This window comes from Myxocyprinus asiaticus, chromosome 4, assembly GCF_019703515.2.
Source record: "Myxocyprinus asiaticus isolate MX2 ecotype Aquarium Trade chromosome 4, UBuf_Myxa_2, whole genome shotgun sequence".
NCBI classification, from domain to species: domain Eukaryota; kingdom Metazoa; phylum Chordata; class Actinopteri; order Cypriniformes; family Catostomidae; genus Myxocyprinus; species Myxocyprinus asiaticus.
Window position 1 is genome coordinate 18911512 of NC_059347.1, and position 19795 is coordinate 18931306.

The 19795-nt window shown below is 38.8% G+C and overlaps 1 protein-coding gene across 3 annotated transcripts in view; it reads left to right on the top strand.

The window, feature by feature from the left end:
* Positions 1 to 19795, top strand: part of LOC127440095 (dynamin-1-like) — a 72429-nt gene that overhangs the window by 9450 nt on the left and 43184 nt on the right. For all 3 annotated transcript variants that reach the window (XM_051696483.1, XM_051696481.1, XM_051696482.1), the window contains exons 2-6: positions 9584 to 9657; positions 12117 to 12266; positions 12814 to 13017; positions 13570 to 13668; positions 16195 to 16355. In XM_051696483.1, the coding sequence (XP_051552443.1) occupies positions 9584 to 9657; positions 12117 to 12266; positions 12814 to 13017; positions 13570 to 13668; positions 16195 to 16355 (688 nt within the window). The remainder of the gene's footprint in view (positions 1 to 9583; positions 9658 to 12116; positions 12267 to 12813; positions 13018 to 13569; positions 13669 to 16194; positions 16356 to 19795) is intronic.

Here is a 19795-nt window from a genome sequence, read left to right on the forward strand (position 1 = left end):
GTCTCTGTCTGCCAAACGCAAGAATCTTGCAAGTATGGATTAGGTTCTGTCACCTGCTCTGGAAAGCCAACCGAGAGCTCTGTGCACATGCTCTATTTCCAGATGATGGCCCACTGTGTCGAACAAATTCGGAATAAGCCCGTCCAGGAACTTTACCATATCTTGACCTTCCTTTCCCTCTGTGATTCCAATGAAACAAACATTATTACGTCTGCTTCGATTTTCCATATCCTCTTATTTTTCCAACACCTGATCCATATAAGATTTGGTGGCCGGCGGGCTAGTCTGCAGCTCTTTTCCGGCTGCTTCCAGAGGCTCGATTCACTTTTCAGCCTCATCCATTCTTGTGATCAGGGCGGAAAGTTTTGCCTCCATAGATGTGACCGCTCAACGTATTTCCGCGAGGCCCTACATATTGGTCGAGATTTTCTTTAGCGCTGCATAATGTTCGCAATATCTTGACCTACATCCTGTGGCACGCTGCCATTCCTAACCGGACCCCCACCATCTTGCTCTTGAGAGTTGTCAGACTTGTGAGACCGTAAATGCTTTTTAATGTCCCCGTAGGCCGACGATTTCAAATTATTTATATCCTACACTCCCTGCGCAGTTTAACAATCAAAACTAAATCAGTTCTCACCAAGTAATGTTGATTGAAAGGATAATTGTAGCAAAGTGTAGTGGAGAACTCCACTAGGCTGCTTCCAGTCGCATAGCGTCACCTGACTCTTTTAAAAAAAATAAAATAAGAGATTAAATATGAAAGAAAATCTCCCATTCACATACATTGTTTGGATGTTAACCCTTCAATATCGAACCAACAGCGATTTTTTTCTCTGCAATATTTGTATACTGCGACTAGTCTTCTTTCTGGCATTTATTTGCATACTAAACTGTGGTCTTTTACTTCTTGTGTTGATTTAAGCATCCATAGCTGCCTAGGATGGTGCAAGGACGGTGTTGAAAATAAGATAAACTGAAAAGCGGCTCTGATATGGCATTTCCTTTACAGAGCCTAAAGATTTGACGCCTTTAGGAGATGCAGTCCCTTGATCCCTGTTAACATCCTTGCTGAAGGAAAAATTTGAAATGTTGTTTTGCTTTTACAAGCCCTCTAAAACACACATACATCCACGTCAGTGGCAGGTTGCTATTAAGTCTCAACAGTAACGTTGTGACGCTGGTTGTGCTCTCGTCAGAGCCTCATTGTTATTTAGCAAGGCTTTCAAACAGTGTTATTGGTCATGCTATACTGTGAGCCCCGTGTACACTAAAGTGTCTGTCAAGCTTGTCAGTCACAAACAGCTCTATTGACCAACAGTACAATGCTCACAGCTGTTACAAGTAGGGATGCACAATGGTGTGTAATGACAGTTGTTTGTCATAAAATGGTGTACACTGTACAAATTCCCAAGGTTTTACAATATCATTTCTTACTGTAAAATACTGTATTCAGATTTTTACTGTGAAATAAATGTAGGCCTGGGCATTTTCTGTGATAGGTAGCAACAAATAACTGTAAAACAAATTAAAGTACAAACACACAAAAATATTTGGGTTTTGTTTGAAGTAACCATCATGATGATAAGATTATTTAACCCAAAAATGAAAATTCTCTCATCGTTTACTTACCCTCATGCCATCCATGACTTTCTTTCTTTGGGACACAAATGAAGATTTTTAGAGGAATGTTAGTAGGTCCATAAAATGCAAGTAAATGGGTGCCAAATGTTTGATGCTCCAAAAAGCACTTATAGCCATCATAAAACTAATCCGTTTGACTCCAGTGGATTAATTAATGTCTTCTGAGGCGAAACGCTAGGTGTGTGTAAGGAATGGATCAATATTTAAAACTTTTTTTACTAAAAATTCACGAGGGTCGAGGTCAAGCACGTTGACAAGTTTACGTGAGAACTGACGCGTGAAAAACAGGAAAAGAAAAAAAAACGGAAGCGCAGTGTTGTTTCCAACAGAGGAGCATAGAGAATCATACATAGATGCCTCATCTGGCTGGTTTGAATATGTCAACTGCATGCCATCTTGGAACAGTGAACAAGGAGAGCTGTTTGAATCGGTTTGAATGCAAATGAGTGAGTGGAGGAGATGACCGAGACTCCTTGCTCAGACCGCTGCATACGTAAACTCCTTTTGTGTCAAAAAAGTACCGCAGTCCAGAGAAACAGCTGCTAATAAGGGATATGAAGTTACATAATATAATACATAAGAGACACGTATGTGCTAGTAACGGGGCACATTTTCATATGGTCCCATTTTTCTTTTGTCACAAAGATATCTGCTGATAATCTATTCCAAAAGGCAACTATCGGCACCGATTAATCAGTAAAATCAATATATCGGTCTACCTCTAATTTATATTACATATATAATGGGAGGGGAAGTTTGCAATACTGTTGTTGTGAGTGGAGTGGACAAATCAAACTTTTAGTATGAGTTGTAATAGAGACTAATGGACAGAGCACTTGTATTAAAATGAATGGGAAACTGGAACACCCACTATGGCAGATGTAGAAAAGGAAGTCCCACCGTACAGGTAAAACAGCCAATCAACTTTTAGGTACAGACATTGACTGTCAGTCAACTCCAGAATCATTAGCTGGACCAGACTGAAAAAAAAAAAAAAAAAACAGTTTTTAGGGTAATCTGAGCTAAAAAAATAAAATATTAAATTGATACTAGTCAAGTCATTTTTATTTGTATTGTGCTTTTTACAACACACATCGAAAATTATAGTGTTATGTCTAGTTTAAATGAAAAAATGTGAATAAAAATCATGTCTTAAAAATTACCATTGATACCACTGTTGTCTGATTTTACTGCTGATTTGAAATATGTTCTTTGATCATAATCTTGACCAAATGTTTTGGAGATTTCTGTCCTCCACCATTCAAGTAGATGGGAGCTGTCCTTTCATGCTGCTTATATTCAAAGAAAATAGCTGCCCGGGAGCAAGATTGTCGCTGAGTGGACTGACTTGCCTTGAAAGGGACTTTGATTGTAAATGGTATTCCCAGATCTCGCAAGAGAAACAAATGACCTAGTCTGGAAAAACAAGCCTAAAAACACAGCTGCATTCTGGAAATAAGACAAAAACACAGCAAAAAGAGGTTGCGCTAGAAAAAAATCTTCATCTGTCACTCTGATGTACTGAGTTGTAAAATTTCCATCATGGTCTATTTTTTCATCATACTTGTTATACTATAATTTTATAAGTACTACATTCAGTGGCGTAGCATCTATACAGGGGTGGATCTACTGGGGTGGCATAGGGTGGCAAATGTCACCCTAAGAAAAAGCATTGCCACCCCATCTGCCACCCCAACATAAGTATCCAAATGTATTAAATATAAATATAAGTATATTATTGTTGATGTTGACATTGTGTAGGGGATTATTAATCTCAAACTGCCTAAACTCTCACCGAACGCACAAATGACTACAGACCCATAGCGTGATTGATTACAGCTGCAACCAATCCCGTGATTGTTTACAGCAGCTGCAGCGGCCAATCACAACATCGACCAATCGCCTACCTAGCAGCGCGTGTACAGTGTTTGGGCTCTTGTGGGTTGATGAGCTTATTTCCTCAACAACAATGACTACATGGACAATTACATGAAAAAAAAGAGGTAAAAGATGAATTTCTCATTTGTTTCCAAGTATTCACTGAATGATTATTAGATGCATCAGTGTCAGTTGTGGGTTGAGACGGGTAAGATGTGTCCTCACCACTTTTTGAAATAGTTTCGTCAGGTGATTGTTGATGGGGCGCACCGGTGCGCAGTGTGTTTCCTCCCTATTTAAACTGAGTGTTTCATGGCTGGGTTGTGTGATGGGAGACGGTTGTTCGTGAACTGTGTCATCTCGTTCACGGGTGTTCAGGCGCATTTTGCCTTTTTTCCGGGTTCCCGCTGCTGGTGCGGAGAGTTTGTGGTTGTTGCTGTCTGAATTTCAGAGTTTGATGTTTTTCATATACAGAACTGTCAATAAATATGTCTGTGTTTCTCGTCTCCCCGCATCTTTTATTGCATTATATTTTTAAAGTGTAACACCCATTCACTGACGTACAGATGCAATCTTGTTTTATTAAAATAAAAAGTTATATTTGGGTGAATTAGAATCCAAAACCTCTAAAAACTAAAGGCAAAAGGTTACCACTAGATCAACCAGTCATGTTCTTAATCAAAGTGCTGATCTATGTACTCATCTACTGATTAACAAAATCCCAAGACTGATAGTGGCAGATGTAGAAATGAAATTACCATATTATGTGAAATATTTATTTGGGTGCTTGAATCGGACATTAAGAATGACTGTTGATCAAAACAGGTCATTTAAAAGAATCTTTTAATGTGCATAGCATAATAATTAATTAATTAATTAATTAGTTTTGCAGCACTGCCCCCCACAGTACAATTTTCTGTACAGTTTATTTTTATTTAGACCTAACTTTGTGTTAATCTTCGCTTTCAAATGGATTATTCCAGCTGTTACAAAGATGATAGGCCTACAGGAATTTATTAGCAGAATAACATGGTGTATGCATACATTTTCCATCCATGTGTACACTCAACAAAATAAAAAATTTGGCCTGCATAAGGTGGTGACATTTAGTCCAGATTGCCTGTTCTATATGTGAAGCTTAGGAACATTTATTATTTGTAGAAGTGTTTAATAGACAATGTCTTGGTGCTCTGCAGATAAACATTTTGTTACTTATTTTTTATTATGCAAAAGAAAAAAGAAAAAAGTTAATGTTGAAAAATGGTTACTATGTGGTTCCTGTGGAAATGCAGCTGTATCACAAATTCATGGACATTTGTAATATGATAGTTACTCCAATTAATGAACTAGTACTTGTTGCAATAAAGCTTGGTACCTTAATCCATAAGAACTACGCATGGGCGCTTGCTTTGGTGTTGCCACCCCTCATAGTCTGCATGCCACCGTCTTGCCACCCCATAAAAACATTTCTAGATCCGCCCCTGCATCCATAATAATGGCATATACATGAAAGTGGATAGGCTTGAGTGATATATTTTTTGACTCCTCAAGCACAAGTTTAGTGAATCCAAGGAGTTCTTGGGTGAAAGTTCCATCTGTCAATCAACTGTGCTAATACAAGACTTTTAAACTTTGGCAGTTACTTGCAGCTTTTAAAGAAAATAAACGTCTGATCGAACATTTTAAAATGCGCATGCTTACATACACAATTTCACTGAACTTGTTCAGTGTGCCTGATATCACAATAAAGTGTCACAGATGAGAAGCACACACATCACTGAAGCTCTAATACAGGTACTCCTCTAAAATAACTGACAGTTCTGCTCTAAACGTAATGTTGGCTCTTAGATTAAATACAAGTAATTGACAGAAACAATAAGCTGCTTTTTTTGCACTTTCATTTGGTTATTTTTTTGTGCTTTATTTTAATAAAGTAACACACTACTCATGCAGTAACACTGAGTATCACTGATGTATGCAGTCATAAATTCAGAGACCCTCTCCTTGAAGTCCAAACACAATATGTCAAAAGAGATGCACATTACCAGGTGTAAATGGTGATGGCACATGTTAATACACATCTTAATACTACCAGGCAATAAACAGGGCACAACACAGCGTGAGTGTGTGTGAGAGAGACAGTGAATTCAAAACTGATGCGCTAGGTTTTTTTATTTTTTTATCTGTCAAAATGACAGACAGCATATGAAATGATCCTTCAATGTTTAAAAAAAAAAAAAACAATCGGTAAATGAAGGAAAATTTTCAGTTGTTTTTTAGATTTTAAACCTTAAAAATATACTCATTACAAATTTTTTTTACAAAATTACATTACAAAAAAGTAGCTACAAGTGACAACAAAAACAGCAGCAGCAAAATAAACCAGCAAAATAATGAAAAAAACAAAAAACACAAAATATATTCATGCTTGCATGCAATTAGCCAACGTAGTAGACATCACTATTACAGTTAATGATAGTGTGTAGATTACTGTTATACAGACACAGCTAATCAGTGTGATTCTACAACACAGTCATTTCCTGGTTCACTGTGACGTCACAGTATAGATTTCAGTTTTTAAATTGTACAGATATACTGTCAAAATTTGCCAGAAAGCATTGCAACTAGTAGCCAGTAAAATACAGCAAATTCGCACTATATATATATATATATATATATATATATATATATATATATATATATTTTTTATTATTATTTATTTGTTTTTTTTTTTACAGTGTTTTGTATTGTTCTACCTGGCTACTGTACAGTTTTCAGCTCTGATCAGGATGGATCTTAGCTGATTGTTCTGTAATACTTGTTTCATTTACGCAGATACTGTTCTTTGGATTTATGAATCAGTTAAAGTGTCTCATACAGTTGAACGAAGATGAGCTTATTCACACTGACACTTGTGGTGCTATTTATCAGACAGCTGTCATTATGGATGAGACATATTTAAATGTAGGCATGCACTGATGTAGCTTATCACCATCATGATATGACAGTTACATAATGTTGCAGTCCAGTAAAAAGCAGATGGATATCACAGCTGCTGTATGAATGTAATTTCATTGACTGTGAGAAGCAGATATGATGTCTTTGTGTTAAAATAATGTTTGAGGTTCAGTAAAAGTTAAGCTCAGTTTGCAGCATTTGTGGCATAATGAAGGTGATTTCCACAAAAAAATAATTTTGGCTCATCCCTCGTTTATTGAATATAAAAAATAAAAATCGTTGTTACACTAAGGCACTTGCAATGGAAGTGAATGGGGACAGTCCATAAATGTTAAAATACACAGTTTGTGGTTGTTGGTTAATTATTGACCCAAAGTAAAAAAATAAAAAAATATCCAAGCCTTTATGTTATTCTGGTCCCTATATATGGCTATGGACTTTTTGATGTGTTTTATCATCTGTTACTTAAATTATAAGTCTGATCACTTAGAAAAGTAATAAAACATCTCTGTTCTACATGCTGCACAATTTGAGGTATCATTCAAGTCTGTAGCACAGTGTGGGACAAGTTACACACCACAAATTAATAATCAGGGCTAGAGGTTTGTTCAAGTATGAGCAATATTAATATTGATATGTGCCTTAACAACCAGCACTAACTAGAGCTTAATAGCAGCCCTAAAATGTGTGGCCTTATTCGCTAAAGGCTACAGTTGAACAAACATAAGCTCATCATTCATTATTCTACACACTGCGGCTGCACACTATAACAGATAATGAAGAGATGTGAAGCAGTTTATGTGAGAATCAAAGTGTAAAGATTAAAGGCTGATAAGAGATTTTGGTGATATAAGAGGCTATTATGATAAGATACTTGTCTATCAACTTTATTATGGCATTTTCATCTTAACATTTTCAAGATGAATAACATAATTGCACTGTCAAAGTAACATTTGATTGCATTACTAAATTAAAGGTTACTACATATTAGCTTTCTAAAATGATCAAGATTCGATCATGATAACTGAAAAAAGATCAAAATTAACTGGTTTTATTCAAGTAAAAATATGAATTAACATAACTGAATCAACCTGAATACATTTGGTTACACCAACAAAACTATTTTTAGGGTTAGATCAGGTAGAAATAGCTTCCACTTTCACAGTGTAGGCTACATTATACTGTACAGGTGCATCTCAATAAATTAGAATGTCGTGGAAAAGTTCATTTATTTCAGTAATTCAACTCAAATTGTGAAACTCGTGTATTAAATAAATTCAATGCACACAGACTGAAGTAGTTTAAGTCTTTGGTTCTTTTAATTGTGATGATTTTGTCTCACATTTAACAAAAACCCACCAATTCACTATCTCAACAAATTAGAATATGGTGACATGCCAATCAGCTAATGAACTCAAAACACCTGCAAAGGTTTCCTGAGCCTTCAAAATGGTCTCTCAGTTTGGTTCACTAGGCTACACAATCATGGGGAAGACTGCTGATCTGACAGTTGTTCAGAAGACAATCATTGACACCCTTCACAAGGAGGGTAAGCCACAAACATTCATTGCCAAAGAAGCTGGCTGTTCACAGAGTGCTGTATCCAAGCATGTTAACAGAAAGTTGAGTGGAAGGAAAAAGTGTGGAAGAAAAAGATGCACAACCAACCGAGAGAACCGCAGCCTTATGAAGATTGTCAAGCAAAATCGATTCAAGAATTTGGGTGAACTTCACAAGGAATGGACTGAGGCTGGGGTCAAGGCATCAAGAGCCACCACACACAGACGTGTCAAGGAATTTGGCTATAGTTGTCGTATTCCTCTTGTTAAGCCACTCCTGAACCACAGACAATGTCAGAGGCGTCTTACCTGGGCTAAGGAGAAGAAAAACTGGACTGTTGCCCAGTGTTCCAAAGTCCTCTTTTCAGATGAGAGCAAGTTTTGTATTTCATTTGGAAACCAAGGTCCTAGAGTCTGGAGGAAGGGTGGAGAAGCTCATAGCCCAATTTGCTTGAAGTCCAGTATTAAGTTTCCACAGTCTGTGATGATTTGGGGTGCAATGTCATCTGCTGGTGTTGGTCCATTGTGTTTTTTGAAAACCAAAGTCACTGCACCCGTTTACCAAGAAATTTTGGAGCACTTCATGCTTCCTTCTGCTGACCAGCTTTTTAAAGATGCTGATTTCATTTTCCAGCAGGATTTGGCACCTGCCCACACTGCCAAAAGCACCAAAAGTTGGTTAAATGACCATGGTGTTGGTGTGCTTGACTGGCCAGCAAACTCACCAGACCTGAACCCCATAGAGAATCTATGGGGTATTGTCAAGAGGAAAATGAGAAACAAGAGACCAAAAAATGCAGATGAGCTGAAGGCCACTGTCAAAGAAACCTGGGCTTCCATACCACCTCAGCAGTGCCACAAACTGATCACCTCCATGCCACGCCGAATTGAGGCAGTAATTAAAGCAAAAGGAGCCCCTACCAAGTATTGAGTACATATATAGTAAATGAACATACTTTCCAGAAGGCCAACAATTCACTAAAATTTTTTTTTTATTATTGGTCTTATGATGTATTCTAATTTGTTGAGATAGTGAATTGGTGGGTTTTTGTTAAATGTGAGCAAAATCATCACAATTAAAAGAACCAAAGACTTAAACTACTTCAGTCTGTGTGCATTGAATTTATTTAATACACGAGTTTCACAATTTGAGTTGAATTACTGAAATAAATGAACTTTTCCACGACATTCTAATTTATTGAGATGCACCTGTACATCAATCCTCTGAAGCTATAGTAGTTGTTTTAGTAGTAGGGTAATGCAATTACATTGTACATGTTCTTTCTTTCTTTCTATATATATTTTCATATATATGTGTTTTCCTCTTATTGACTTGAGAAATCTCTTTGAAATGTAGCAGCATCACCATTACATATATTTTATCATTTGGAATATTTATTTATACTAGAAAGCACAACGTTTTTGTGTAATGTACAGCACTTTGTGCAGCATTTGTATGCTAAAAATGCACATTGATAACCTTTAAGAACTCTTGTTTATTTATTGAAATGAATGACATTCAATGCTGCTTTCTTCTCTTTCAGGGACTTTCTGCCTCGTGGCTCTGGTATTGTCACTCGGCGCCCCCTAGTGCTGCAGCTCATCAACTGCCCTACTGGTAAACATCTTACTCTCTTCTGCACACTATTGTATGGAAGTCCATTTCCGCTACATAATAAAATTAATTGTGCTTTGGTAAGTCATAACTATGGCATACTAATTCATAATTATGAGATTATGAGACTGGTTCCTGGGCTCAGAGCGCCGTTCACAGCCACGCTCCACCCCAGTTCCATTCTTCCCGGAGGTGCATGAGGAACTTAAGAAGACATGGTAGGCACCTTTCACTGCCCGGACCCGGCTTCCGAGTTCCTCCGCTCTCACTACCCTCGACGGTGGGGTGGCCAGGGGGTACACGGAGGTTCCTCAGGTGGAGCAGGCGATTGTGGTGCACCTGCGTGGGCGTGGCCCAGTCAGTCAATGCAGCTCGCATACTGATCTGACGGCGGGATGTGTCTCTCGCATAAGGAACACTTATGGAATCTTTAAAAAGACACGAACACATAAGCGACTCTTAGATATATAAATATATAAATAAATTAATATTTATATTTCACACAATATACAATTAGGGTTGGGCGATATGGCAAAAAATATTATCACGATATTCCTTTTCATATTGTTCGATATCAATATTTATCGCGATATGCACATTGCACTTTTTTTTTTTTTTCAAAGCAGAATAAAAAAATTAAAAAAATAAAATCCTAAACAGTCATAATAGTCTCAACAAAACTGCATTGGGGCCCGGGGACAGCTGAAGCAGTGGGGTCTGAGAGATCTTCTCCCAAAATATAAAAATATTTTATAGAGTTTATTAATCGAGTGCAGTTGGATATGAATGTTAAAAGATCATCTGTTCGTTTTGAAGCATAATGACAGCAGCCCAGCCGACACTAGTGTGCCGTGAAAGATTGTCAGGTGTGCCGTGGAAAATTATTAAATTCCACAAAATAAATAAATGCATGAAAAAAAATTATAATTTCAGGATCCAAACTCCTCACCTTTTTGAGAAATTCACCATTTTGAAATCATAATCGGTCACTTTTGTGATTGTGAAGAGCAATAATTAATGTGCAAAAGTGAGTGATATTTATACGCGTTAAGGGCCTTTCACATGACTCGCATCAGTGCTGCAGAATACATTGAAGTCTATGAAGTGACGCCACTTTACACCAAAGTGTTTTTCACACACACGTTTTTGCTTCACCAATAATGTCTTTGAGAGTACTAAGCAACAAGAAATATTTAAAAACTGTCCAAATTTGTGAAGAGACATTGAATGACGCATAATTTCCGAATTTCAAACATTACAAGTAAACGCTACTAAGACAGACAGAAAATATGGACAAGTTCTTGAAAAGGAAAAATATTGACGATGGTTAGCCTATGTGGGATAGTGGTGTGCCATAGAATTTTTTAGTCGTAAAAAGTGTGCCGTGGTAGAAAAAAGGTTGGGAAACACTGCCCTAGCGTTGTTAGTGGCTTTGAGCTGATTTCTTCCACGCCAGTGGAAACGTAGCCTGAGAAAGCCAAACTGCTTGTGTTTTTAGCAACATGCATCTGATCTTCGTAAAACATAGACTTAATATCGAAAATTGCTCAAAAGTTTATCATGGATATCAGTTTATTTTATTTTTTTTCGTGATAAATATCGTTAAAGTTTTATCGGCCAGCCCTATATACAATACACAATATGCAATTACTTAGTAAGGATACACAACACCTGCCAAAGCGCTGCGGAGAATCAGGATGCTGAGGCCCGTTCACCAGCGAAGTGTCAAGCGGCGAGGTGCAGTGATGTTCGCCGGAGCACTGCAGGGGAGCGGAGAGTCTTCTCGTTGCCATGAAGATTCCGCCCGCTGACTCATGTATATCGATGGCGAAGGGTAGAGGGCTTCTAGACAAGAGATGATCGCTGTCTTGAAGGAAGAAATTCTGAGGAAATGGTGTTTGTGCACCTGCTTTTATAGTGGACAGCTTCGCGGCAAAACAGGCGGGGCTCAAACACCATAGCCAATATTAGAATTTTGCCGTTATTGTAGAGAGGTTTCAACTAGCTCGTGTAAGAAGGCACTCCCCATGTGCGTTAATGAACGCAATGTCAAGTGTACTGAGTCGTAAGGGAACAAAATGTACTTACAAAACATGGTTCATCATACATTTATAAATAAGCTCATTTAACAAGCATTATGCCTCAACATAGCTTATGTAACGCCATTAAATCATTAAATAAATGTGTTATCTAATTTGATTCTTACCTTGTTTCCTGTTGTTTTGACTTGATATTTAGTCTCGAAATGTTGAATTTTAATCTCATAAGTATTACTTAGTATGTCATAATTATGACTTACCAAAGCACAAATAATTTTTTTATTTGGTGGAAATGGGCTTCCATACTATAGTATTTGTCAATCAAAGTTTTAAATGCTTGTTTTCAATACAAAAATGAACTAAAGTATTGTGAAAATGTCTATTTGTCTATAGGCCAACATTTTCCTAATTGCTTGTTTTCAGAGTATGCAGAGTTCTTGCATTGCAAGGGAAAGAAGTTTACGGAATTTGATGAAGTGCGTCTGGAGATTGAAGCGGAAACAGATCGCCTCACCGGCCAAAACAAAGGCATTTCACCGGTCCCTATCAACCTGCGTGTCTATTCGCCTCATGGTACCTACACACTCATGCATGTACAGAGAGAATTATTGAAACGTAATCAGACTGACATATTTTGACATACTGTATATTACAGGGGTCATCAACAAGCTCTGCTAATGTTAAACAAAAATACAATATTAGCTTCAACCAAAAACTTTAACCAAAGCTGAAATTAAAAAGCTAATGTTTAGCTAAATGTTTCTTTCTCCTTCCTGCATTATAATGTATTAAGTAAGATTTAAAATGTAATGTACTTGTATATGACTCTGTACAACAGTAATTATTATTTTAATTGTTTTGTAATGTAAGCATCATAATAAAGTATGTAAATACTGTACAGTAATATAGTTCTATACGCATGTTATTACAAACCAGGCTTAAAATGCAACACTCTTTTTTATACAGTATGTGACAAGGAATCCCTGCTCTGTTTCTCTATTCACCAATGAGTCCTTGGTCTGGAAAAAGTTGAAGACCCAATGTTCATTTATGTCAAATATAAACATGCATTTTGATAAATTTCACATGCAACCATGTCACTTCTTGTCTTCTTCACTAGTCCTGAATCTCACACTTGTGGACTTGCCTGGCATAACCAAAGTGCCCGTAGGCGACCAGCCAGTTGATATAGAGTTCCAGATCAGGGAAATGCTAATGCAGTTTGTGACAAAGGAGAACTGCCTGCTGCTGGCTGTGTCTCCTGCCAATTCTGACTTGGCCAACTCAGATGCCCTCAAGATTGCCAAAGAGGTGGACCCTCAGGGTATGTTTTTTTTCCCTTTATATCTTACAAAAAAATAGCTGAGAGGATATCGAATAACAACTAGAGCGTTCACAGCAGCCCAGTTCACTTAAGGCTAATCATATAGTTAAAAAAACATAAGCTCATCATTCATTATTCTGCCCAAAATGAAGAGTTTTGAAGCAGTTTATAGGACATTCAATGTGTGAACATTAAAGTCTAATAAAAGATACAGTTGATACATGAGGCTGTTATGATAAGACTTGTATATCATAATTGCTTTCTCATATTAACATTTTCAAAATGAGTTACATAATTGCAATGTCAGAATAACATAATATGACCAAAACAACCTGGTCAACTGTGGACCCTCAGAGAGTGTTTTCATCCAGTAGTGACTAAAATCTTGTTGGTGATTGTTGTCAAATCAATCTGCATAATCTTAATGGCAACAGACAATATTTAGCATCAGATCTAACACATAATTGCATAGATACTTTGATGTGAGATTTTGAAAGCTATACCGGCTTCTGTTCGGCTATTCATGCATCAATGTGTATGTGATTTGAACAGGCCTTCGAACTATTGGTGTGATCACTAAGCTGGATCTAATGGATGAAGGAACTGATGCACGTGACATCCTAGAGAACAAGCTTCTTCCTTTACGTAGAGGTGAATTCAGTCTACAAAGAACAAGCATGTATATTTGTTACCCATAAATAGAACATCCATGCATAGCTTATCATTTCAAGTTTATTCTTGAAAAAAGAAAAACTATTTTGTTTCTGTGCCCTTTTTGTCTAACATTACATTACCTTTTTTATGTATTTATTTGATAAAATATTAACAAGAATTGCTACTAATCCTCAATTGTCCTCGTGATAACAAAGTAAGTAGTTTCAAAGTAATGAGGTTTGTTTACTTACTGGCTTTAGTATAAATCTTTAGACACCCACCCATCTATAAACCCATCTTTACCACTGATAAAACTTGCATGTCCTTGCACTAACACTAGAAGATGGTGAAGGAACACATCACTGGTCTCTTTAAAAGATCTCTTAAAGAAGCTAAAAAAATCGTATATACTGTATAAAAGCATGTTTTTATATATTTATTTTTAAGAGTGCTCAGATACAGGAACACATCTAATGATTCAGGAGTGCAAAAAAATCTACTGTGCCTGCAACATGCTTTAAGAAGAATTCATCTGTAGAGAACATTTGAACATTTGAAGCATTTCAAGCACTATTAAGTCTAAGTGTACTTGTGGATTTTAGTGACTGGTATACTTTATTTGCAGTTGCAGATAGCCTTTCTCCAGACTATTATTCACTGACATTGAATGGTTGTCATTTAACAGATGCTTTTTAACCAAAGTATACACAGTCCACTTGGAACAACCTTGAGATATAGTACCTTTGAATGACACAACAGTAATATGATTCGCTCATTAACTCTCCAATTTCAGACAAGTGTTTCCATTTGTTTCTGCAGGACTTTACATTTTAAAGAATATTTGGTCATATTAACAAGACAGGTTATCAGGAATGTCAACTAGATGCAAATAATTTAGCAATTACTAAAAGGGTTAAAGGTACAGTGTGTAATATCTGGCACCAAACAAAAAGATTTGCAAAAAGAATGACTGGCTGAGTTCGGAATAACATACTACTATACTACTACCACATTTTCTGTCATATATAGCTATGGTAGAAATTGACAGAGGAGTAAGTAGTATGCAATTCCGAATTTAGCACTGTCTCCAAACAGGTTTCCCAAACACTCACCCTCTCTTCCATTGTTTTGTGAAACAGATCACACCCCAAACTTATTCCATTGGTTGAGCCAGAGGTTGACATGTCGGACTGCTTAAAAAACAGGGCGATGTTTTTATAGTCATCATTTACTCACCCTCATGCAGGGCTCCAGACTGCGACTAAAATTTAAAATCTAGTTGCCACTGGCAACAGTAGGGTTGTGTGCGTTCATATGCGGTTTCGTCAGGTATCATCTTGTGAATTATTGAATACATATTTATAGTGCGCAACAGTGTGTCTCGCACCGCTTTTCAACCGTTCTGTTTCTGACAAGCTCTCTGCACCACATGCAACAACAAACCCAGCGTGAGAGAGTTCTGACCAAATGACTCTTTTAATTAGCAGTTTGAATCAGAGTCACTTTCTCAGCGAATCAGCCATCAGTGAGCTCACAACTGGGAGCGCAGACATTTCAAAATAAGAGTCCCATGTGTATTTCGGACTTCTTTATAATTAAAAGTCCCATATTGTGTACCACTTTTTTTCTTCTGGTAATTATTGATTGCGATTGGAGTAGCACAATAAACTGCATCTGGGATTTCATTCAGTTTGCACTCTTGTAGTCTCTGTGTCTGGGCCATCCGGTAACATTTAAAGAAAGAATTAAGGCAATATTTTAAAACAATTAAAATTATAAATATATATAATCAAACTTTTGACACTCAGGACAATTGAGGGACTTGTTCACAACTATTACACAAGGTGCAAACAATCATTGATGCTTAAGAAGACAGAACCCTACTATTTGCATACTATATGTAAATATCTGTAATGTAGATTCTGAAGAGCACTAATAAATACAAATTATGTAAATTATGTAAATTGTATAAATTATGAAAGGGGTTTGAACATTTGAGACAAAAGGGAATGCAAACTTATCTTCTCAACTATATATACTGTTTATTAAAACTTCGATGAATGGGTTATCAGCTGACTTCCTTTTCTTCGGCTTTCAATCTTGTTTCTGAAAAGCAATCTAAATCGAGAAAATCTGTGATTTGGCTACTAAAAACAGACATTTGGCTCCTTAATGTTTCAGTTTAGGAGCCAATGGCTCCTAAGTCATTTTTTTAGTCTGGAGCCGTGTCACGTTGTTCCAAAGCCACATGACTTTCTTTCTTCTATGGAACCCAAAAGGAGATGTTAGGCAGTATGTTAGTCTCAGTCACCATTCACTTTCATTGTATAGAAAAAAAGATGCAATGAAAGTGAATGGTGACTGAGGCTAGCTTCAGCTACTTGCAATGTTCTTTGGCTTAGCTAGAACTAGCTTCTTTCTTTATTTTAGACAAAGATCAGTGACATTAAACACTGCTTTGGTCATTCTGATTGAATCTAACAACTGTACATCAAACTCACTGTCTGTGATGCTTCCCTGTAGGCTACATTGGGGTTGTGAACCGCAGTCAGAAGGACATTGATGGCAAGAAGGACATCACTGCTGCCATGGCAGCCGAGAGGAAGTTCTTCCTCACCCATCCAGCCTATCGACACCTGGCTGATCGCATGGGGACTCCCTACCTGCAGAAAGTGCTCAATCAGGTAGGATGCACTTTGAATTTTTTCAAGCCACTTATGTATGTTCTATACAATTTTCCATTTTGATTTAGAAGAATTGATCATAAAAGAAATAAAATAAAAATACTGCCATAATTTACTCACCCTCATGTCATTCTTAAGCTATACATAAATGGAGATGTTTTAATTAACAACATGGTCCATTTTTTCAATACAATGGCAGATGATGGTGCCTCACTTTAAAGCCTAAAAAACAAAACTGTGGTGTATAGAGACTGAAGAGGTGGGTGTGCTGTGAATTGTTGAAGGACCCAAACCCAACCCCCCAAAAATATATTTTTTTGTGAGAAAATTTTCATTGCAAAAAAACAAAACAACAACAAACAAAACAAACACAAAAAGAAGAAGAAGAAAAAAAAGGTAGTTTATTGTCTGTTGTAATCATAGTCCCATTTGAAATGTATGTCAAGGCATGGTGTACAGTACACACTACTAAAACTTGATGTTAAATATCTATTTAAATGAATAGGTTTGATTAACTGTTCTTTTTATTAATGGTAAAATGGGTAACACTTTATACTTACTCTAATTAATAAACTAATACATACATTACCTTATACATAATAAACTGTTAAGCATTGTATAGTAAATATTTATGTAGTATTGTCAGTGTTAAAGGAATAGTTCACCCAAAAATGAATATTCTCTCATCATTTACTCACACTTATTCCATCCCAGATGTGTATGACTTTCTTTCTTCTGCAGAACAAAAATGAAGATTTTTAGAAGAATTTCTCAACTCTTTTGTTCCATACAATGCAAGTGAATTGGTGCCAAAATTTTGAAGCACACAAAAATCACAAGTCAGCATAAAAGTTATCCAAGACTCCAGTGGTTAAATCAGTATCTTCAGAAGCAATTTGATAGGTATGGGTAAGAAACAGATCACTTTCACATTCTTCTTATTGTGTTTTTGGTGATTCACATTCTTCATGCATATTGCTCCCTACTGGGCAGGGAGAAGAATTTATTGCAAAAAAGGAATTAAATATTGATTTGTTTCTCAGCCACGCCTATCATATCACTTCTGAAGATATGGATTAAAGCACTGGAGTTGTATGGATTACTTTTATGATGCCTTTATGTGCTTTTTGGAGCGTCACAATTTTGACACCCATTCACTTGCATTGTATAGATCTACAGAGCTGAACTATTTTTCTAAAAATCATAATTTGTGTTCTGCAGAAGAAAGAAAATAATACACATCTGGGATGGCATGAGGGTGAGTAAATGATGAGATTTTTGGGTGAAATATCCCTTAACACAATTGTTAACACAATTTATCAGTGAAAATCTTGACGTCTGTTGCACGTTCATGAGTGAAGCTCGTTTACATTGTCAAAGAACTTATTTTGTTTAGTGCTAAAAGCAATCCAATTCTCACATGAGCACATGACACTGTGAAAGAGCCTCTCTCATAGTGCTCAATGCACAAACATTTTCACTTTGTTCGCTTGTGTTTATTTGTTATGTAACTTTAGACATATTTCCCAGTATTAGATTTTAGGCCTGTGTATCTGTACATCATAGTGACTTTTAGCTGTCAGAAATCGTACTGGTTACTTTGGTAACCTCCGTTCCCTGATGGAGGGAACGAGACGTTGTGTCGATGTAGTGACACTAGGGCTGAACAGGTAGCGGCAGATTGGTGTGATGACCACACGATGTGTGCCATGGCACCATGCCCACCTCGCGACTCAAGTCTGATGCCAGTGCTGAAGCGGTCTCATATGCATCAACCCGAGTGGCGTGACCACCGTCGAGGACGCCATATGCCCCAGGAGCCTCTGAAAATGCTTCAGTGGGACCGCTGTGCTCTGCCTGAACAACTTCTTGCAGTTCAGCACTGACTGCGTGCGCTCGCTCATTAGGCGTGCCATCACAGAGACTGAGTCTAACTCCAACACGAGAAAAGAGATGCTCTGTACTGGGGAGAACTGCTTTTCCCCAGTTGACCCGAAGCCCCAACCGGCTGAGGTGCCTGAGTACCAGGTCCCTGTGCACACCCAACAAGTCTCGAGAGTGAGGTAGAGCCAGCCAGTCATCGAGACAGTTGAAGATGCGGATGCCCACTTCCCTTAGCGGGGCAAGGTCTGCCTCTGCGACTTCCGTGAAGATGCGGTGCGACAGCGACTGACCGAAGGGGAGGACCTTGTACTGGTGCACCCGGCCCTCGAAGGTGAACCCAAGAAGGGGCCTGTGCCGAGGAAAAACCGAGACGTTGAAGTACGCGTCCTTCAGGTCTACCGCCGTGAACCAATCCTGATGCCGGATGCTCGCTAAAATGCGTTTCCACGTCAGCATCGTCAGAACTGGAGTCTGTGCAAGACCCGGTTCAGAACTCGCAGGTCCAGGATTGGCCACAACCCACCGCCTTTCCTTGGTACGATGAAGTAGGCGCTGTAGAACCCCTTCTTCATCTCGGCTGGAGGGACAGGCTCTACCGCGTCCTTCCGCGTTCTCGCCCTGCACTTGAGGTAAAACGGATGCCGCTGAACTCACGCAGGTGCCTGGCGAATTGAATCTCATAGCCGAGTCGGACACTCCTGGTCAGCCATCGTGACGGGTTGGGGAGCGCAAGCCATGCCCCCAAGCCCTGGGTGAGGGGGACCAAGGAGAAAATCGCATCGGACGTACCGGCGGGTGGGGCCTAGTGGTGGGGCGGAGCCGGATGTGCCACGTTGAGGGGGCTCGGACCCCGAACTCGTGGCCGTGCTGAGTCTGGGGACATCGAAGCACTTACCTGGCTCAAGGTACCCACAATAGGACCGGTCAGTGACGGGGGAGGAGGACATTCTCGTAATCTGTCACAACCGCCCGGGCGGGTGTGTTGTGTCGCAGCTGGGCACGCAGGGGTGGGGGGCCCACCTCCGCAGCGTTGTGCCTGCCATAAATGTGTGGTGTCTGGCGATCACAATAACAACGGCCGTAAACACCGGGTGTGTGACCCAGGAAATGAGGAAACCACTCCTTTTCTGAACGTGTGGGTACCGCAGCCTTTTGGGCATGCGGCGAATCAAAGAAAAGGCAACAAAAGATTCTTCTCCCGGCCTGCAGCAGGTCTCCACGTGCCTGGGTTGCCCATCTCAGGGGCGGCTAGAAGCCTTCCTCGGGTTCTTGACGGGGGGCATCTGCTTCCTGCGGGTGGCTCTACGCCAGGGCCAGGCCGCTGGCCCGGGCTGCGACAGAGCCAGTGTCGTCGCTGCAGGGGGACGCTCCTGGCAACGAGCAGATGGGGCACGGGATCTTGATCCACGCCGGGGCAGGATATGCTGAATAGCCTCCATCTGCTTCTTAACCGCCGAGAACTGCTGGGCAAAGTCCTCGATGGTGTCACCAAATAGGCTGACCTGGGAGACGGGGGCGTCAAGGAACCGTACCTTGTCAGCTTCCCTCATCTCAAC